The 23,180-nt window shown below is 35.3% G+C and overlaps 2 protein-coding genes across 2 annotated transcripts; one reads left to right on the top strand and one right to left on the bottom strand.

The window, feature by feature from the left end:
- Positions 1–1,959: 1,959 nt before the first annotated feature.
- Positions 1,960–11,630, top strand: LOC137924724 (juvenile hormone epoxide hydrolase-like). The gene is made up of 6 exons (XM_068768142.1): positions 1,960–2,187; positions 3,807–3,971; positions 4,509–4,655; positions 6,843–7,050; positions 10,351–10,579; positions 11,339–11,630. The coding sequence occupies exons 1-6, from the start codon at positions 1,960–1,962 to the stop codon at positions 11,574–11,576; spliced, it is 1,215 nt and encodes a 404-aa protein (XP_068624243.1). The 3' UTR covers positions 11,577–11,630.
- A 1,666-nt stretch (positions 11,631–13,296) lies between these two features.
- Positions 13,297–22,681, bottom strand: LOC137924684 (juvenile hormone epoxide hydrolase-like). The gene is made up of 7 exons (XM_068768103.1): positions 22,505–22,681; positions 20,928–21,155; positions 19,691–19,855; positions 18,297–18,443; positions 16,981–17,182; positions 15,040–15,274; positions 13,297–13,525 (listed from the first exon to the last, which is right to left on the bottom strand). The coding sequence occupies exons 1-7, from the start codon at positions 22,676–22,678 to the stop codon at positions 13,297–13,299; spliced, it is 1,380 nt and encodes a 459-aa protein (XP_068624204.1). The 5' UTR covers positions 22,679–22,681.
- Between the last annotated feature and the right edge of the window lie 499 nt (positions 22,682–23,180).

Genomic DNA, 23,180 nt, shown 5'->3' with positions numbered 1-23,180 from the left:
TGTAGGCACATGTATAAAATATATTTACAATTTTATTTAACAAATACATATGCCTTCAATTCTTTTTCAAACACATAACAAAGTGTGTGTTTCTTCAATATCTCTTTCTCATCTGATCTCCATCCAAAGGTTGTTTAGTGGAGATCGCTTCGATCGATAAGACCGCCTCTTGTTTCATATACTTTTTTTTTTCTGTTTATTATCTATTGTGTACAAAAAAGTATTAATAAATAAATAAAAGTAAAACTATATATACACATATACATATAACACAAGATATTTTATACCTTCCTTTTAAATAATTTTAAATTGAAATATGAAATAAAATGTATATTATTAAATAAATCTTATAAAACAATTAAAAACTTTTTAGTCTATTAAAATGTGTGACATTTTGTTAGTTCATATTAGACATAATAAACTTAAAAAAATGTGAAAGAGAATCTTTTATGTTTCTGGCCGGTTTTTTTATATGTAGTTGTAATGGAATAGGCGTTTGTCGTCCATCTCACCTGATGGAAAGTGTAGATGAAGACGAAGGTGGTAGGTACCCTGGAACCCTTAAATATTCAAGAATTCAACTCATCAGGAAAAATAGATCCAGACAGGTCGTTCCAAATCTTGGCGACTCTCACCAAAAACGAGCTGTCAAACCGCTTTTTCAATGTTTTTTTCCTTTTTCAAATTCAAATCTTCACAGCAGATTAAAATCTTAAGTAGGTGGTTCCTTAAATTGACCTTTTAATTATGCTAAAAATAATAATCGATAATTTAAAAGACCATGTACATGTCTACTTGAAAAAGATTTTTTGAATTTGACTTTAAATTTTTTATAACGCTTTGTCTTGTTTTACCTATGAATAATCAATTCGAAATTCAAATTAAAAAAAAATATTAAAAATATTACATTTATTGCTATGCTTTTTAATATATAAGATCTTTAGTTCTATTTTCAAAAACCAAAATAAAAACATGCAATTTATTTGAATCAACGCAATTCAAATCCCTGTATATATCCAACACAATTGAATATATTTTTGATCTTACAGATGCATCCGATGGAATCTATGACGCCATTGTTTGGTATTCTGCTTTCCATAATTTCTCCATTCTTAAATCGACCACCAGTGCCCCCCTTGGACCTCGACGAGTGGTGGGGGCCAGACCATTTAAAGACACGTCAGAATACAAGCATCAGACCCTTTGAGGTCATATTTGATGATTACGTAAGTAGTTTAAACCGAAGATTCTTTACAGTATTTTAATTAAGAAAAGGACTAATATATAGCTACTTCCGCTATATAGCAGTAGCCGTGCAATAAAGCTGCCCAGCCCGCTGGTAAATGCGCACGCGGCATGGACGCCATGGCTAGCCAGTCCGTGACCTCTGTTCCATAAATTTAAGACCCCATCGACCATCTGTTAACTGCACAAAAATTGTTAAGGCAATTAAAATACTAATAGATTCAAGCGTTACTTAGACGTTACGTTAAGTAAGAAAAGCACTAATATATAGCTACTTCCGCTATGTAGCAGTAGTCGTGCAATAAAGTGCACCGCCCGCCAGCCCGCTGATAAATGCGCATGCGGCAAACAATGCGAACTACACCACTACCACCGCTAAATCACTCAACACGTGTTTCACCCCTCCACGAGGCATCCTCAGGAGCATTGTTAAGCCGATTAGTGCCAAACACCGAGTCTTTAGATTTTCAAAAAATCGATATTAAAAAATGACCATCAAACAAGACTTAGTGATGTACTCTTACAAAACTGCCCATCAATTCCTACTTGTATTAATCACCTTGTAACGAAAAAGAACAGAATTTTTTTCACATTACGCATTAAAATTTGTACGTTAAAATATATTTTTTTATTTCAATTACTATAGTGAAACTTTCTACTACTATGATTTTCCACGTCTTAACAACCTTGTAACATTAATAATTATGATTTCAGATGATCGCCGATCTAAAATTTCGTCTCTCTAACACTAGACAACTGACTCCGCCCCTAGAGGGTACTGGATCAGAATACGGCTTCAACACAAATGAGACGTATCGATGGATTTGGTATTGGATGAACCAGTATCCGTTTCAAGAAAGGTTGCTGAAGATTAATAGGTACCCGCAGTACAGAACTAACATCCAGGGTCTGGATGTGCACTTCATGAGGGTCAGGCCTGAGGTTTGCAATGATTTTTAATACTACATTTATACGCGTAAGAATCCGATAATATTAAATCATGATTTGGTTCTTTCGAAAACTCTAAATCTTTCGGCATTTGTGATTCTTAATCACAAAATTTGATTCATAAACCAACACATATAACAATTCATATAATTAGATAATACGAAATAATCGAGTCTTGCTTTAGCGTGTTCAAAAACCAATTAAAAAAGTATTAAAAATATAATAGAAAAATAAATAATACGTAATAATAGACTGACAGAAGAAAAGAATAAGCAAAACTGCATCGCGACACAAACTGTAAATATAAAAAAGTATAAAAAACAAATAAAAATGTAAAGAGGTTCTAAATGCTCCAGTCTATTTAAGAAAAAGACCAATATTTAGCCACTTCCGCACATGCAGTGGTAGTCGTGCAACAAAGTGCACCGCCCGCCAGCCCGCTGATAAATGCACATGCGGCAAACAACGCGAATCATACAACCGCCACCATCAAATCATTCAACACGTGTTTCACCCCTCCACGGGGCATCTTCAGGAGTTATGTTACACCGATTAGTGCCAAACACAGAGTGCCTAACGCCTGATTTCATTAAATGCTCCAGTCTATTGCCAATATTCCATGCCCCTAGTGGAACACCAAACCAATACTTTGGAGCTTTCTGTGCCGAATAAGCCACAAAAAGAATCAAAAAATTCAACTTCCATTAAAGCTTACAGCATCAATTATTCTTTTTAAAAAAAGAATTCGCTTTTGAAATATCACTCGTATTAGAGTGAGCGAATGAATAAAGATATTTTAATTACGTTCCTTCTCTCGTGTTAATTGCCAACTAAGAACAGTTAAAGATTACACACGTAGCTTCAAGAACTGCTCGTCTGAATTGGCTGAAGAGCATACCTCTTGTTGCGGCCGAGGCGAAGACACGATGAGGGTAGGCCTGAACCAGAACGAACGAATTAACAAAGGAATGAATGAATGCATGAATGAAAGGATGGATAGTTGAGTGAATTAATGGATGGATGGATGGACGCAGCAATAGATGAATGAATGAACGAATGGATTAATCAATAAGTAGATTAATTAATAAACGAATGATTGAATGAATGTATGGTTGGATAGATTGATGGATGAATAAAGTAATAAATGAATAAGTGAATGAATCAATAACGAATAATTAAATAAAATAAAACTTCACATTATCTCATACTCTTATACCTAAATCTGAATTTAAAAATAAAATCTATATCTCACGAACAATGTACATCTTGTTGAAATATCATTTAGCAATTATGCTTATGAAGTATAAAGGAGGGATCTCGTTAGCAGGCGGGTGATGTTTGGAATCGCCTACTAAACTCATCGATGAGGACGGTGATATAAAATGATCTTACATAGCTGTTTCAAAACAATATTTCCTATATTTTTGAAGGCAACGTCGCATTTTGTAAGAGATCCTTATCTCTCTCCACTGAGAACAACGAAGTGCGTAGAAATTCCACGTAGCTCTGTCTTTTTCTCACACGACATCAATGTGGACTCAGACATTTTTACTTTTAATTTAAGTAGTTTGTAAACGTTTTGGTGATCTGTAAATATATAAATATGTTTACAGGTGCCTCAGGGAATGGAGATAGTGCCAATACTAATGCTTCACGGCTGGCCGTCCAGTTTTCTGGACTTTCAAGAGTTTATACCAATACTCACCGCAGTCGACCCGGACCGGGATTTTGCGATTGAAGTTATTGCGGCTAGCCTACCTGGTTTCGCCTTCTCTGATGTAAGTCATTTATTATAAGACATCGTATACAGGATGATTAATTATAGATTTTAGGATGAAAGCTAACTTGAGTCAAAATAAACATATTAAAGTGAAATTACTGTTTACGTTTTTTCATATATATTAACATATATATATATATATACTTATATAAAGACTGGTACGAAAAAATTTTTAACTTAGCGAGCCGCGAATTTAACACCCCTGGTGTGAAATATTAAAAGTGGTAAATGTATTGTGGTGTGTAATTAAAATCTTTAAAACATTTATTATTAATTTTAAATCATCCTATATAATGTAAACACTCTTAAATGAATGAATAGTAAACAATTAATTATTATAATATGTTATAGTCTAAATTTTGAAAATGGTTTTTTTGTTACATCATCTTTACGTTTTCATTACTGAAACCTTTTGAAGTGACAGCAATAAGTTATACATTCACTAGTGTAATGTTTTTACAACGATTTACAATACATCCTGTATATAATAGATATTGTTCCAATGGCTCCAGCGGTACAACTCTTTGTTTTCCAGGGCGCAGTTCGGCCAGGATTCGGTGTAGACAAGATGGCGGTAGTGTTGAGAAACTTGATGCACAGGCTTGGACACAAAAGGTTCTACGTCCATGGTGCTGATTGGGGAAGCGTGGTCCTCAGCAACATGGCTACATTCTTCCCCGAGGTGAGAAGGCATTGATAATATAAGTCATACTAAATTAATTTGTTTTAACGTATTTTCCAAATTTTAAATTATAAATATACTACTCAAAACAAAATAGGGCCCACCATCATTTTGCGCCTTAATTTATGTGCATATATGATTATTAAATTTATTCAATAGAACTGCCCTTGTCGAAGTTTCCACATCCGTATAACGACGAGAACCTGGCATTGTAATCGGGAATAATGCCGAAATGAAAAAAAAACACAGCTAAACAAAGTGTGATCAAAGTATTGCGCTTAAAGCAAGACTGAGAACACAAACGATTGAAAATTTAAGAAATGGATAAATTAAGCACTTTACTTTTTTGTCTACCCACTTGAAATCAAAAAAAAAGTTAACTTTTAAAACATCATTATGAACTAATAAACATGTGTGCTAGAAGTGGTAGTGCTTCATTTTGTCAATGATTAGTATATGAGTTATTTATAAACACGATTAGAGACAAAGTTGCGGTGGGCCCTATTTTGTTTTGAGTAGTTTACATAATTTCTTAGGAAACATTATGAAAGAAATTTTCTTATATCTTACTCCTGGGATTCCTGGAGTGATCTTCGTCTTCCGTGGTAGCCCATAGCTACCAGGTTCGATGCTAGATACAATCTTAAATAATTCACAATTTGTGCATTAATTATATAGAATTTTCACTGCTCACAAAGAAGTACACGAATGATGGGCAGCAGTGTTTTCTGCGCCCTACATAATACCACACGCATTTATAGATCCAAAGAAATCTACATGGGATATAATATAGATATATAGAGGCGTATGTATGTATAAATATATGTATATATCTATGTATGTATATATATATATATGCAATTTACAATTGCAGCTTGACAAGTAGAAGTGACTTGGGGCAAGCGAAATAGCGTAGAAGGGTTCTGGATTGGAGTCGTAAGTCGTAAGACGTCACAAGGTAAAGTAACGATCTTGTAAAGGTTGTTGGGATACGATGAATGCAGGTCTATGCCCAGCTGTGGACGTTCTACTGAAATAATGATAATGTATATACGCTGGTAATGGAATCAGAAATTAGAAAATTCGCAGAAGGATCAAGACATAGCTTGAAGTATTGCTCGTTTAAAGTGTCTGTGCGGCACATCGCTCTTGTAGCTGATGCCTGTTGCAACCGAAAGACGACCACGAGCCACTAGGTTGACCGAGTCAAAAGCCACACAGGCGTCGTCGGTAATGAGGCAGCCGATTTGGCAGCAAAGAGCGCTGCCGCAATGCACTCTACACCGGCTTATGTCTACTTCCCAATGGGTTTCGTGAAGAGCGCAATCCGCGCTGAACACAGCCGCATTTGGCAGCCTAGATACGAGAGCTCGGCTAAGGGTCGACATACCATAGAACTCCTTTCGAAACTCACCGACATAAACAAACTCCGAAAACTCATCAAGACAGCTTTCCATCTCACACAACTACTAAGCGGGCACGGGTACTGCATGCAGTATTTCCACCGTATTAAAATAATCGATAATGAGACTTGCCCATGTGACGACTCCACAGTACAGACTTTTGATCACTTACTCAGACACTGCTCCCGATTCGTATCCAAAAGGCATAACCACGTGACCTTATGTGACAACCTTTATATACCTCCGTTCAACTTACCGGACCTTCTCAAGAAAAAATCTACAGCAGTATCTTTTGATGAGTTTGCCCGGCACATTGTCCTAAATCTCAAAGCATTTAACGGTCTGTAGCGCTTGTGCAGCGACTTTTAATAAAATAATGTACCAACTTATATATAATTGCATAAAACTTCCAAATTGTATTGTTAATATATATAAATTTTAGCTGTATTTACCCGTAAGAGAAAATTGTGTAAGAAAAATTGTAAAAAATTATAAAACGCTCTCGTGCCTCGCAGCAGGGAGAAGAAAGATCCGTATCAAATAGCTGCAACCCTCTCCCAACTGTCTGCGTTTAGTAAAAGCGAAAAATAAATATTAAAAAAAAAAACACTAGCAATACAAATTAGAATTAATAAAAAAAGGTTACATTATATGGTTAATGTCACGGCATGTCGCAGGATCCGGTCTTCGTAGCGATCTTTCAGGAAGGCTATACATTCCAGTAGCACAATATTACAATTATCAGGTTTAATTTATTATCATTCACGTATACTTCTATTTACAGGAAGTTCTGGGCTACCACACCAGTATGCCGGTGAACGCGTCTCCAATTCTTATGTTCTTGAGATTAATAGGCGCTCTTAAACCTTCTCTTGTGGTCTCCAAGCCCGTAGAAGACAGGATGTACCCTCTGAAAACATACTTGGAAAAAATTATAGGAGAATTTGGTTATTTCTACATACAAGCGACGAAGCCTGATACAGTAGGTGAGTGTTTATTCAACACACATGTTACCTTGAGCGCTCAAGGTATTTTATGGTCTGTCTGTTTCATAAATAACATATATATATATATATATGTGTATATATGCGTATACATATATGTTTGTGTGTGTGTGCGTGTGTGTGTGTGTGTGTGTGTGGATAGAAGATAAAATTATTTTTACCATTTTGTTTTATTATCTTTAGTTTTCTTGACATTTAACTGTCAAGTCGATGTAATGTCACGAGAAATACAGAGTGGAAAGATTGTTAAGCTGCTAAGAGTAAAAAGCCTTGTGTTTGGGACCGCTGCCATTATTTTTTGACAATCCCACATATACACACACACATATATATATATATATATATATATATATATATATATATATATATATATATATATATATATATATATATATATATATATATATATGTGTATATGTGGGATATGTTATATATATAACATTATGAGCAGTAAGCGATCACTGGCTAGGAACACTGATCTGTTGACAGCCGGCTAGAAACTCAACAGTTTTTTCCTTTGGATAAAATCTAGCAATGTTTAATGTTTCCATTACAATGTAAACATTAAACATTATAATGTATGTAGTTCCACACATTTCAGAAAAACAACAAACTCTAGAATGGTATTATAAGATTTATTCAATAATATACTTTGGATCCTAAGAAAAGAAAGATCTAAGATATAATTAAACATTGTGTCAATGAATATTGTTAAATTTCATTTAAAAGAACAACTGTCTAGTTTCTGGGCGACTCTCGGCATATCAGCGTAGGTAGGTGAGAATAAAATTTATGTTAGTCGCTCATGTAATAACTTAAACCTTTGTAAGGAGCATACAACCTTCTTCGACCACCAACCATTCGAAATGATGTTAACAATTAAGATTGATAAGAGTTGTAATTGAATCTTATTTTATCTATGCTGTAAGTCGATAAAAATAAACGAATAACTATCATTATTTTTATTAATTTCGGTGTACAAATTTGTGAGGCCTTGGCTTCATTTACGTATCGTTCATTCGTTCATTAATTTTGGAATACAAATTTGTGAGGCCTTGGCTTCATTTACGTATCGTTCATTCGTTCATTAATTTTGGAATACAAATTTGTGAGGCCTTGCCTTCCCTTACTTATCGTTCATTTTCCCGCGTGAGAATTCAAATTCGAACGTCGATTTGAATTCGGACGCCACCTTTTTGTTGTAAATACTCTTTGCGTATGTGTAAATACACCACCATGATATATATTACATATCATCTTTGTGTTGTAAATACTCTTTGCGTATGTGTAAATACACCACCATGATATATATTACATATCATCTTTGTGTTGTAAATACTCTTTGCGTATGTGTAAATACACCACTATGATATATATTACATATCATCTTTGTGTTGTAAATACTCTTTGCGTATGTGTAAATACACCACCATGATATATATTACATATCATCTTTGTATTGTAAATACTATTTGCGTATGTGTAAATACACCACCATGATATATATTACATATCATCTTTGTGTTGTAAATACTCTTTGCGTATGTGTAAATACACCACCATGATATATATTACATATCATCTTTGTGTTGTAAATACTCTTTGCGTATGTGTAAATACACCACTATGATATATATTACATATCATCTTTGTGTTGTAAATACTCTTTGCGTATGTGTAAATACACCACCATGATATATATTACATATCATCTTTGTGTTGTAAATACTCTTTGCGTATGTGTAAATACACCACTATGATATATATTACATATCATCTTTGTGTTGTAAATACTCTTTGCGTATGTGTAAATACACCACCATGATATATATTACATATCATCTTTGTGTTGTAAATACTCTTTGCGTATGTGTAAATACACCACCATGATATATATTACATATCATCTTTGTGTTGTAAATACTCTTTGCGTATGTGTAAATACACCACCATGATATATATTACATATCATCTTTGTGTTGTAAATACTCTTTGCGTATGTGTAAATACACCACTATGATATATATTACATATCATCTTTGTGTTGTAAATACTCTTTGCGTATGTGTAAATACACCACCATGATATATATTACATATCATCTTTGTGTTGTAAATACTCTTTGCGTATGTGTAAATACACCACTATGATATATATTACATATCATCTTTGTGTTGTAAATACTCTTTGCGTATGTGTAAATACACCACCATGATATATATTACATATCATCTTTGTGTTGTAAATACTCTTTGCGTATGTGTAAATACACCACCTTGATATATATTACATATCATCTTTGTGTTGTAAATACTCTTTGCGTATGTGTAAATACACCACCTTGATATATATTACATATCATCTTTGTGTTGTAAATACTCTTTGCGTATGTGTAAATACACCACCTTGATATATATTACATATCATCTTTGTGTTGTAAATACTCTTTGCGTATGTGTAAATACACCACCTTGATATATATTACATATCATCTTTGTGTTGTAAATACTCTTTGCGTATGTGTAAATACACCACCTTGATATATATTACATATCATCTTTGTGTTGTAAATACTCTTTGCGTATGTGTAAATACACCACCTTGATATATCTTTCATATCGTGTGGTAACTTACCTCTGTCGAAAGTGGCTAGATGTTAGCCGCTTCCAATCGAACCTGTTGGAAGTATATATGATAAGATTATATCCAGTTGTGGAAGTGTTACAATTGGCATTATGTTGATGTTGATAAATGTAATTCATCATAAAAGAGGACGTTGACCACTATCGTAGACCTATGCGCTGCTCCGATCATGAATGAAACTAATATCGATACTAGAATAGAGAAAATTCTTTAATTTTTGGCGGACAGTCCCACTACGTCGGACTGTCCTGTCCGCGGCGGCAGCATGCGCGCCCTAGCGCATTGACGTAAGCCGCGTCTCACCGCACTCTGAGTTCGGCTGCACATCAGCGCACACGCCTTTTATACACACCTTTGTATAGTGGTTGTGTGAACAATAAATTAGGATTTTCTCAATAGCATCCGTTTGTCTCATTTCACCACATCACATTCATTCCGATAGATGCTTACTGGATGTCACAGGCTTTCCAATATCGCCTCAATGATTGGATTTTAATTATGTTATCGGTCTACATAGTAAGAAGCGTGACCACGATGCATCAACCATCTCGTGAACGCCTAACGAGCAATTCTTCGAGCTACATCGATCCTGGTTCCTCTTATAACATCGAGTAAATTAATTATTTCTGTTTTGTTTAGATACAGCACTAACCGACTCTCCCGCGGGTTTGCTCGCGTATTACTTCGAAAAGATATCAGTTGGGACGCGGTTTTATTATCGGCTGCGAGCCGACGGAGGACTACTTCTTCACTTCACACCGGAGACACTGATCGACAATCTGATGATGTACTGGATCTCCAACTCCATCGGAACCGCTGGAAGGATATACGCTGAGTCCTTTGGACCGAGATATTTAAGTCTCGATATAGATAGGTAAGATTAAAATAAATAATTAAGGAAGTCTTTAAAGTGCAAGTGATGGGCGTTGGGGCACTAGGTGAACAAACGATATAGCTAATGTTATAAAGCCTCTGGTTGTGAGCAGCGAAGGTCATATTAGCATCTTTGGGGAGACGTAAGCCTTTTTTATTAAATGATTGTTTGCAATGTAACGGATTTCTACTTTGACATCATTAACAAATTATGTAAAATGATTTTGAATTTTCATGACAATAATTTATATTTTTAATTAAATAAGTTTTGATTTTTGTCTCTTTATTATTCGCATATTTTTTTTAATGTTTAATTTTATATATTTAGTAAGAAAAGGACCAATATTTAGCCACATCCGCACATGCAGTGGTAGTCGTGTAACAAACTGCACCGCCCGCCAGCCCGCTGATAAATGCGTATGCGGCAAACAATGCGAATTACACAACCACCACCGTCAAATCACTCAACACGTGTTTCACCCCTCCACGGGGCATTCTCAGGAGTTATGTTACACCGATTAGTGCCAAACACAGAGTGCATTCGCATTTATCAACGGGCTGGCGGGCACTTTGTTGCACGACTACCACTGCATGTGCGGAAGTGGCTAAATATTGGTCCTTTTCTTACTTAGGACGGACTTCCGCAAGGTAACGCCTGATTCCATTAAAAAATTATTTATTTAGATTTTCATCCCACGCTATAAATCTTTTATAACAAAAACCATTGACCAAATTAACAACGCAATTTTTATGTTCACAGCATCCCGTCACCTGTTCCAACGTGTATCCTGCAAGCAAAATACGAGATAGCATATACTCCGCCGTGGATGTTCAGATACAAGTTCCATAACCTTCTGCATGAGACCATCCTGGAGACAGGGGGTCACTTCCTTGCCCTAGAGCTTCCTGAAATCCTGGCTAAGGATGTGCTGCAAGCTGTGGTCAGATTTCGGCAATGGCATTGTGAGCGAAAACATAGAAACTGTGCCAAGGGTTAAGTTATATACGGAATGATTAGTTTTAGGTGTAAAAGTTTTAAAATAGTGAATTTATACTTCATTTGTCCGCAAAAGCCTTCTACATACTGTATAAAGTGATCAGTTTGAAACTATTTTACAATTTGACTGCATAATAACTTCTTGCCGTACAAAGTCTGAAGGGATAAATAATTAACTTTAATATGAAGTTTGAAAATAATTTTCTTCTAATATAATCATATCATGTTATGAAATAAATATATTGTGTTCACAATTATTTCTAAACTTGTGTTTATGTATATATTTATAAATATGTCGGAGCTCTTTAGTTTCAGCCGGTGTCGGTAGATGGCGCTAGATGTTCGTGAATGTATAAAAGGGGCATCGCGCGGTAGAATCGTCATTAATAAAGAAGACTCCACAGCGACATGACGTATATATACAGCGATCTCGAGAAGTGACTAGAAATCAATGTTAAAAGAATTTAAATTTTCTAAAGACAAACTTATTCATATACATATAGTTTTAATAACTAAATATATAAATCGGTCATAGTATAATTTCATTCCGATTGGAATTAAAATTCGTCTTTATTTCAGCCCATAGACGCAATGCAATGTATAGGTCTATTCTTACGATATCTGTGGAGGGATATACCATAATCGCCACGGTTAACAGGCGGGTTGGCGATGGCAGTGTGGTATTATGGTACGCAGAGGACACTGCTACCTATTCTCTTAAAACTTGTTTGTGAGCTGTAGCAATGTTATAATTAATAAACAGTGTGAATTATGTAAGATTGTTTCCGGGAATCGAAACTGCGATCTACGTTCACAAGTCTCAGTCCTCTACCATAGCTTATTTATTAATATTTAAAAAAATCTTCATTCGGGTACAATACCCGGCGATAAATATTGCACATCGACCTTTCGAAAGAGACAATCTGCTGATTTCGGCTTCGGTCGGCAGAGGCCACGAACCGGGATCATTTAAACAATGTAATTGATATAAAAAATACTAGCTGATCCCGCAAACGTTGTTTTGCAAAAAAAAAATTAAAGTTTTTAATTAACAAATAAAAAATAAGGGTTAATCGTAGAGGGGTGAAAATTTAGGGTTGTATGTATTTTGGTACGCTGTGTCATAATAAAATAAAAACCAAAAATTTTTTTTAAAAAATAAAAAAAAATTAGAGGTGGACCTCCCTTATCACTTAAAAGTATGGAAAATAGATAGTAGCCGATTCTCAGACCTACTGAATACGCATATTAAATTTGGTAAAAATCGGTCGAGCCGTTTCAGAGGAGTTCAAGTTCGAACACCGTGACACGAGAATTTTATATATTAGATATATTTATACACATACGTAGTTTGTATAGAACTGAAATATTAAATAGGTCGTCACGTTTATTTAAGTATTTTAAGTTCTCCGCCTTGGTCAAAGGTTATTTAAAAAAAAAACCGTGAAAAAATAATGTGTACGTATATATGTATCTGTGTGAGTTCACGTGTGTGCATATGTGAGTATATATGTGTGCGTATAAGTATAATAAATAGCCACATGTAAACCCATCTTTATATTTCTTAACATATAACACACACAAGAATCATTTGTCCCTTTCACTTGGTTACAAGTAAGGTTGATATTTTCAAATAATAATTATTAATTAAAGTTTTATTTTTTTTAAAACTACTATCAACCAACGTATAATAAAGATTTGTTTATAATAATACAAATAAATTAAAGTTCCGCTTTTTCGTTTCTTTTATTCCATTTTCTAAATTCTCCCACCGCCCGTATGACGTCATCGGCGAAAACTTCTGGCAATTCTAAAGCAACAAAATGGCCGCCTTCATTTAGAACTGTCACGTTTAATATATTATTGAATTTAAATTTTGTTACCAATGGCGATTGGTAAAGAAGTTCATGTTTTGTCTGCAATAACCAAGTAGGCACGGGAGTAGGGATTCTGAAAAGAAAATTAAACATTTAAATTTATTTCTTTAAAAAAAAAAATCTTTTATAGGTTATAAATATGTTCTTGCAGATTTTCTACCTTAGTACAATCATGATAAAGATATACTATACACTCCAGATCTTTTACACTTTTAACCAAACACGCTGTAATATATGCATATGATATTTTTATTTTAAAATAAAATGAATTAAATTTTAGAGAAACATATTCTCAATGGCACCTTATAAAGGATGATTAGTGGTGGTGTAAAAGTTTTAATGAAGTGAATTATTAAACATCCTGCATAAAGTGCAATTCAGAAATATGTTATGTTTTTTTTTCAAGCCTTAGTTTTTAAGTTTATATACTAGTTAAATTGTATTGAATATATTGACAAAAATGTTTGGTTATATATATACCTATATATATATATATATATATATATATATATATATATATATACTTAGTTATTAAAGTAGGTACAAAAGAAGAGAGAGAGAAAGAGAGAGAGAGTAAAAAAAAGTTTTTTATAAGAGAGCCATCCGACCTATTAACGGCTTAGGGCCGCGAGTCTCCTTGAGAAATCGGTTTTAATTGGTCAATATTCCTACAGTGACCTCACAACTTATTTATAATAATATTACGTACCTTTACAATAATTATAATAAATAAAAAAATAGATGACATCCATAGTGTAATTACAAGGCACCGTGAAAAACTGTCTGTACCAAAGTTTCGACTGCAAAAAGTCTCTAATTTATTAGTAATAAACGGAATTAGATTTTTAATAGAATGTCGCAAAATATTATTAGACTACCATTTATAAAACTCAAACGCGTTAAAAGTTAATTGAGGGTAAAGGCTTTTTATTCAATAAACGAATATTTAAATGACAAGAATCCATGGCAATTGTCAAGTGTATATGTATAAATCTATGTTAAACTTTATTAAAAGGTGTGTTATTGTGGAGTTTCTTCCTGCTTCTTCTTCACAACTATAACACCTTGCGAAGTGGAGTAATAAATAAAATAGATTCAAAAAGAATAATAAGTTTTCGATCAATAAGAGTTCTGTTAAGTTCCAATGTTGAATAAACGAATTTTATCTTGATTTTTTTTAATAATTCTTTTTTATTTAGGTACAAAGTAATATCTAATATATAAAATTCTCGTGTAACAGTGTGCGTGATTGAACTCCTCCGAAACGGCTCGACCGATTTTCGTGAATCTCATCGTGCATATACCAGGATGGTGAATCGGACAACATCTATTTTTCATCCCCACATTTTTTTATTTTTTAGACAAAATTTTTTGTACTTATTTTTTAATGATACTGCATACAAAAATACATACAACTCTAAATTTTCACCCCTCTACGATCAATCTTTATATTTTATTTGTTTTTTAATGTTTCCTAGAAATAACATACATGGCAAAACAACGTTTGCGGCATCAGCTAGTAAATTTATAAAAAGGTTTTAGGTTTAATTTTGTCTTACGTTTAATTTAAATACCAATAATACTTACTCGTCTAATTTTGTTTCCAAATGTTTCTTACTAAATGTTTCTGCGTACAATCTAATGGCTGTATTAATGGAATTTGGTGCCCAATATAACATGATGTTGTCAATCAACTGCTCCTTCGGGAAGTGGAGATTGAGTCCACCGTCAGCTCTGGCCGTGTCCTCTCTGCATGTCCACGCAGAGAATATTTGAAGGATGTACACCAGCAATCCTGCTGGAGAATCCGTTAGGGCTATACCTGGAAATTTTAATATATTAGGGGGACCGGAAAGTAATGTCGTTTCGACATGATTTACAGAAAAACCGATTGATTTGTTACTGCTCCGACATTTGTATATACGGCAAAAGGTTGTTGATAAAGAAGGCGAATATATTGTTGATTTGAAATAAAAACTCGTTAAAAATGTAGTCGTGTGAATTTAACTTAAGAAAGCAGCATTACTTTCCGGTACCCCTAATAAAATAGATTATGTGTTTGGCAGATTTGTGTTTGGCACTAATCGGTGTAACATAACCCCTGAAGATGCCCCGTGGAGGGGTGAAACACGTGTTAACGGTGGCAGTTGTGTAATTCGCATTGTTTGCCGCATACGCATTTATCAGCGGGCTGGCGGGCGTTGCACTTTGTTGCACGACTACCACTGCATGTGCAGAAGTGGCTAATTATTGGTCCTTTTCATGCTTAAAATAGATAATCACAACTAAACGATTCTCAAGTTACGAGTAACATAAATTTTTCGATCGAAATTCAATTTTGTCTTTTGTTCCACATCTATATTTTTAAAGCTAATCCGGCAAAACTGCTTTACATCTAACAGTCAATGAATCAGCATATTTTGAATTTATTTTTGCATACGATCCCTCCTTTTTGGGAACATCTCTTTACTCCACCCCTCTACCATCTGTGAGGCAGGGACGATACAAATTAGTTTATTCTCTTTCGTCCATCACATTCAACTTTTATCTTTTATACATTCCTTTTACGCTTCACATGATCTGTAGTTCTTCTTTGATCTCCTTCTATCTTTTATCTACATTCCTAGATCACAATTTTTTATATTTATTATCACAGACTCTTTACATTTCTTTTGTTATTTTACTATTTGGCACTATGTTACTATTTTTTTTAAACATCACTCTACTTTTTCCCTATACCTAAAATAAAGTACATTTCATTTTCAATTATTTTTTGACTTTGGCTAGTTTTGCCTTTTTTCTATTTCTGAGTCTAGTATCATTTTATTGCAATCTTCTAGGAATGAGAAAATTTTGTATTTTCAAATTTCCACAAAATTATTGAGTTTCAATTTTTTATGTGTATTTTTTGTGTAAAAGCTTCTAACGGATGAACATATAATTTATATAATATAATTGATCTATACTTATTTGCTGCTAATTCAGATACGGTACATCCTATCTAAATCAATGGTTTCAGAAACAATAAATAACATAATGATAATAAAGGAAAATAAAATGTTTTTAACATTCTTATTATTACAGACTGCACGGCTTGAAGTATTTTACCTTTCGCATTCCTTAGAGTTTCAGAGTGATCACTTTATACAGGCTGATTGGAAATAGCTGAAGCTTCTACACAGAGCTTCTTGCTTACAAATGCTACAAATAATCACCCCGTACACACTGTTTATCTTGTATCGTCGTTTCAACCTATAGATGCCTTCTGCAAGGCATAGATCTCACCCAAATATATCTATAAAAAGATATTACATATCATAATCGCCACAGCTAGTCGGTGAGTTGGCGATCTCAACTTTGCATTATGGTACGCAGAGGATTCTGCTGCTCATCCTCTGGAAACCAGTCACAAAGTGTGAGTATAAGACTGTATCCTGGAAATCAAAGCCGCGCGATCGCAAGTCTCATTCCTCTACCACTGGACTACCACTACTCTTCTCTCTCTTATTTAGTTAAACATCACCTCACCTATGGTATCCGGTTTCGTCGCATGAAGATGGAAGTAGCCCAGCTCTTCCATGATCATGGAGTAGAAGTCCTTCAGTGGATACATCCGTTCCACTTCATTTGGCTTGAAGAGCAATGATGGATATATGGCACCGATCAATGGCACCAAGAAGGAAGATGATGAACTTGTTAAAGGCATATTCGTGTGAAAGCCCAGAACATCCTGATAAAAGAGTCATTATTGCTGTATAAGTAAAATAAGAAAAGATAAATAAGTTGGGAAAATTAAGAGTAATACTTGCTCAGAATAATCTGAAATGTGGAGACTCACAGGAGATTCAAGGTCACCAATGTATCTCGTAGAATAGTCATAGATATAGGCCTTTCCCCATCCGAAGAATGGTGTTCTTTTACCTTAAACGAGAACCACCATAAACCTTCAGAGTCGCGGGTGTTAAGGATGGGGTCCCTAAACTCCTGGTGTCAGCGGCTCTGAGACGGATGATAGATCGATGTGGTTTCGACCCATCGTGATAGCACCAGGAAGGTTTCTGGGGTAGCGTGGACTAAGCATACCCCGGGACGGGCTATAAAACAGCAAAGATTGCGTGGCGATATCTGACTGGGAGATACCGCTTTTCCGGACATCACAGCGGGAGGGTTTTGGTGGGTAGGAATCTCACATAACCCTGTCGTCCTCCCAGAACCTGCCTCTGCATCATGAACATCTGGAAGATGGCCGGTCTTACGCTCTCTGCATCCAGTGACTTCCAGCGACTTCCATAGACTTCCAACGACTTCCAGCAACTTCCAACGACCTTAATTACGCATCGGTCCACCCAGTGGGAGCCTACCCACGCCGCAACAACTGGCACGTGGTCATCAGTCAAGAACCTATCAAATGGGTAGCCTGTCGTCCCCCTAGAATCTGCCTCTGCATCTTGAACATCCGAAAGATGGCAGGTCTTGCGCTGTCTGCATCCAGTGACTTCCAGCGACCTTAACTATGTATCGGTCCACCTAGTGGGAGCCTACCCACGCCGCATCAACTGGCACGTGGTCATTCCTCAAGAACTCTTCAAACCCAATGGGCATCGGTTTCGAGGGGTGCGACAGGCCCAATGCTACATCTGACATGCAATTATGCCAGCTACGTTGGTGACCTGCTCCTTACTTATTACTATATTTATCACCACCATTTCAACCATAGAACGTCTACTATTGGGTATAAGCCTCTCCAATAGATTTCTATTTAGATCTTGACAAGGTAATCTGTCTACCTTCTGTGGAGAGGTACTACTATAATATAAAAAATTGATTTTTTTCTAACAACGTACCTGTGGAAATAAAGTGGCAATGTGACCACCAATGATCGATCCCCAGTCGCCACCTTGCACGTAAAACTTCTCGAAGCCCAATCTCCTCATAAGGTTCCTCATCACTACCGACATCTGAGCAGTTCCCATTCCCTGACGGACCGCTGCCTTTAACAAACATTTCATCATTTTTTTTATGGCTCTCCAATATTTGATTTATAAAGGCTCAGTAAGAAAAGGACCAATATTTAGCCACTTCCGCACATGCAGTGGTAGTCGTGCAACAAAGTGCACCGCCCGCCAGCCCGCTGATAAATGCGTATGCGGCAAACAATGCGAATTACACAACTGCCACCGTCAAATCGGGGCATCTTCAGGAGTTATGTTAAACCGATTAGTGATAAACACAGAGAGACTGGTATATAATATTGGTCCTTTTCTTACTTAGGATGGACTTCCGCAAGGTAACGCCTAATTCCATTACATATTTTTTAATGAGACCTAGGCCTTGCAGTTGGCGTTTATGGATTTAAAAGACGATATTAAGAATAATAACATAATTTAAAATTTTTAATTATGTGCCGACTTCCGCAAGGTAACGCCTGATTCCATTAAATATTAAAGGCTCATTTTATTATTTGAATAATATACTTTATTAGTAACATATTTTATTTAGAAAAAATTACAAGAATCTTTCTTTATGATTTAACTTATCTAAGAGTCGATTAGAGGATGTGAGTCTGAGCTAGTGCTCTGGTGAGCAGCGACTTCCTAAGCCTAGAACTGACGCTGTGATCATCTGATGACCCTCGCGTGATGTTTCTTGGAAGGTACGTTGGATCTTTGCATAGTTTTGCAGACTTATTCGTCAAAGAAAAGTCTAGAACATAGATATAATTTCTTGTTTCACTTCTTCGTAACCGCCATAAAGGTATGATGATTTAAATGTTCTTATGTCGAATAAAATAAGAAGAAATATCTAATATATAAAATTTCCATGTTAGTTACCGTACTCCTCCGAAACGGCTTGACCGATTTTTACCAAATTTTATATGCGTATTCAGTTGGTCTGAGAATCGGCTACTATCTATTTTCTATACCCCTAAGTGATAAGGGTTGTACACCCTTAAAAAATTTTTTTCAATTTTTTGACGATTTTTTTTTTGTTTTTATATTTTTATGATACAGCATATAAAAATACATGCAACTCTAAATTTTCACCCCTATACGATCAACCCTAATTTTTTATTTGTAAATAAAAAACATTATTTTTTTTTTGCAAAAAATCGATTGCGGTATCAGCTAGTATATATATGTAAATCTATTTATTGATAAGGAAGATCGACGTTGGCTTGACGTTGATTTATGGGACACCATCTTTAATAAATAATTATTAAAATTTTATTTGTACTTACGTCGGAAAACCCAAAGCCTGCTAAACTCGGAGCAATGACCTCTATGCAGTAATCCCGGTCTTCGCTAACTGCGGTAAGATGAGGTATGGTCTCATAAAACTCACGTACGGAACCAGGCCAACCATGCAGTAGTAACAACGGAACCGTTTCCACGTCTTTTGAAATCTGAAAAAATGCATTAATTATTCTATGACGTTCTAGATTTTTAAAACGATGAAACGTATATCTTTTTTTTCGTATGGCTTTGCTAAGAACCTTCGAAATTTGAACACATTGATATAATCTGGACTCTATCGAGAAGAATCTATCACGCTCTAAATCTTTTTTAATGGCCATTGTTTTTGGGGACGTATCCTTACCCCTATAATATTGTTAGGACAGAGACTACATTTTCGGGTATAATATTTTTTACATTTACACTAATACCTCGCTTTACGTCGTTTCGTTTTGCGTTTTTTTCGAATTCGCGTCGCTGCTTAATTAGTACTAATTTTCACTGTGCGTCGTTAGATTTTCGAGGTTGCGTTGTTTTGGGTTCGAGTCTATAATTTTTTTTTTTGAAATTTTCTTTTTTTTAAAAGTTGGCAGCACTTTTGTTTCTGATTGCGCCATGCCATCAAAACTCGGGGATTCCCTTTCTAACTGAAAATCAACGCGATTTGAATACAGTTTTATTTCCACTTTGTTTTGCTATTTTTAGAGTTCAGTTTCAATAACGTTGTGTGTTGTGCTTTTTTTAAAAAAATAGAATAATAAATTTATAAGAAATTTTACGTGTTGTTTCTGATTACAAAAAGGGTAAATATTATTCCAATTTATTTATTGGCAGAGTTATATTATTTTCGTTTTTTAAATGTTTACTTTGTACAATTTTCTTTTTAAAAAGTAGTATTTTCGTAACGCTGGAACCTATCTTCGATCTTTACATAATTTGCTATAGAAAATCTTAATTCACTTTGCGGCGTTTCAATTTGCGTCGTGTTTTTTTGAACGTAACCTCGACGCAAAGTGAGGTATTGGTGTATTGACCTTAGTAGTGTCATGTTTAGATATATTTGATTTCCTGATGACCAGATGAAACGAAGATAATGATAAAATTTGTCTTTTATTTATCTCTTCTTCAGATATAAGTTGAAAGAATTTGTGGCAACTCGCATAAAATAGAATTGTGTGAATACGTAACCTATCTTTCTTTTTAACATTTCCGTCTTGTCTAAATTATACGCTTTCAACATACGTCAGGCTTAACCCAAAGGAAGTGTATATCCAGTCCTTGGATATTGGTCTTGTACTGCTGGAAACGGTTGAGGAACTTCTCCCTCTCTTCAAAAGGATATTTCTTCGCCCAGTAACGAAGCCAGCGTTCAGTTTGACCGCTGTTGAAGCCGTATTCGAATCCGACACCCTCCAGAGGAGGGACGTACTCTCTGCGTCTCTTGAGCCGTTTTCTTAAATCTTCTATCATCTGTAGAAGACAGAAGATAATTAGAGAAAGAGTAGGTAGTTGTAGCTTACAATATTATATCGCGGGTTGACATTTTAAGTTACACTTTGAGATAGCAAATAGCTTAGATGCCACACAGTAACGTGATCTCTCACTCTGAGCATCATTAGCAACTCTTCACAGAGTCACTTTCCTTTTGCAGGAGGAAGAGAGCCGCCTTGCTTACGGCTATATTACAATGTTATAAAAGATATAATTAGGCAAAACAAAACCGTGTAACAAGAAATGTGGCGAGAAGTAGGAGGCGTTGCCTGAATGCAAAGTAAATGTATGCTGTGAGAATGATAGAAAATATGAAGGATGAAAGAGGAAAGAAAGAAAGTAGTTTTGAAGCGTGAGAGAGAGAGCGAAAATAGGAAGGTTGATATCCCGAAAATAAGACGATAAAGAAAAACGTTATCATAGTGGGCCATAGAGAGAGAGCTATTCGAGATTCCTCTATGAGATCTAATCAAAAACGAAGAACTCAGATGAATGAAATTTGCGAGTTTAAGTGGCAGTAGGTTGACCACATCGCACGTAGAAGTGATGGCCACTCCATCCTCATGTTTTGCAGTGATGACCATTGATAGGAGTGTCTTCAAATTTTATTACGTTTTTGACTACATCATTTTCATAGTAATTTATTATAAAAGCTTACAGAATTGTTTAGATAGAAGCAAGAAAAGGACCAATATTTAGCCACTTCCGCACATGCAGTGGTAGTCGTGCAACAAAGTGCACCGCCCGAATGTTACACCGATTACTGTCAAACATAGAGACTATGTTTTGCACTAATCGGTGTAACATAACTCCTGAAGATGCCCCTGTGGAGGGGTAAAACACGTGTTGAGTGATTTAACGGTGGCAGTTGTGTAATTCGCATTGTTTGCCGCATACGCATTTATCAGCGGGCTGGCGGGCGGTGTACTTTGTTACACGACTACCACTGCATGCCCGGAAGTGGCTAAATATTGTTCCTTTTCTTGCTTAGGATGGACTTCCGCAAGGTAACGCCTGATTCCATTAAATGTTCAGATAGAAGTTAATAATTTATTAGAGCCTAGAGAAAGGCATAGGGAGCTTCAAGGTGTAGAAAATCTTCCTAAAAAAACAGACATAGTTTGTGAAATCAGACAATAAATTATCTAAACCTACTTTCGCCCAACTGTATGAATATTACGTATTTTTACGTGACGTACGAATATATTTAGGCATTATATAAAAAAAGGTTTCGTTCGTAAAAATTAAATAATTTTCGATTTACTGCCATTTTTGCACAGCACACGCTATACCCGCATGTCAGGTGTTGAAAACATTTCAATACTTACCACATTAGAAAAATTAACTTTAAAAGGTCTAATGCTCTTATCTTGTAACATCTTCAACTCCTCTGGTCCCCACCATTCGTTCAGGTTTAAATCCGGCAGCGGCGGGGGATTTCCCTTGTATAGAAAGTACACGGGAATTACCGCTAATCCAGTAATCAGAAGAATACGAAGCATCTGAAATAAAGCCTTACTTATTTAACACTTTTTATACAATGTATGTATAATGGCGAATTTAACCCCGAAGGCATTCTCTACCAGTTAACCTTTCAGGTAGTGAAGCGATAAAAAGGAGGTAGGTTAAAATATAAAATTGACACAGAAAATTTCCACTAAGATAGTAATACACCTTATATAAATATACTAATGGCTACTATTTACTATAGTTATATATAAATATACCATAATATATATTTAACTCTCATGTCACTCTGTGTTTGGCACTAATCGGTGTAACATAACTCCTGAAGATGCCCCGTGGAGGAGTGAAATACGTGTTGAGTGATTTAACGGTGGCAGTTGTGTAATTCGCATTGTTTGCCGCGTCCGCATTTATCAGCGGGCTGGCGGGCGGTGCACTTTGTTGCACGACTACCACTGCATGTGCGGAAGTAGCTAAATATTGGTTCTTTTCTTACTTAGGAAGGACTTCCGCAAGGTAACGCCTGATTCCATTAAA

This window comes from Battus philenor, unplaced genomic scaffold, assembly GCF_028537555.1.
Source record: "Battus philenor isolate CCGP_79_NKW_IND1 unplaced genomic scaffold, ilBatPhil1.0.hap1 SCAF_24, whole genome shotgun sequence".
NCBI classification, from domain to species: domain Eukaryota; kingdom Metazoa; phylum Arthropoda; class Insecta; order Lepidoptera; family Papilionidae; genus Battus; species Battus philenor.
The sequence above is the reverse complement of the archived record's forward strand: the minus strand, read 5'-3'. Positions and strand labels throughout refer to the sequence as shown.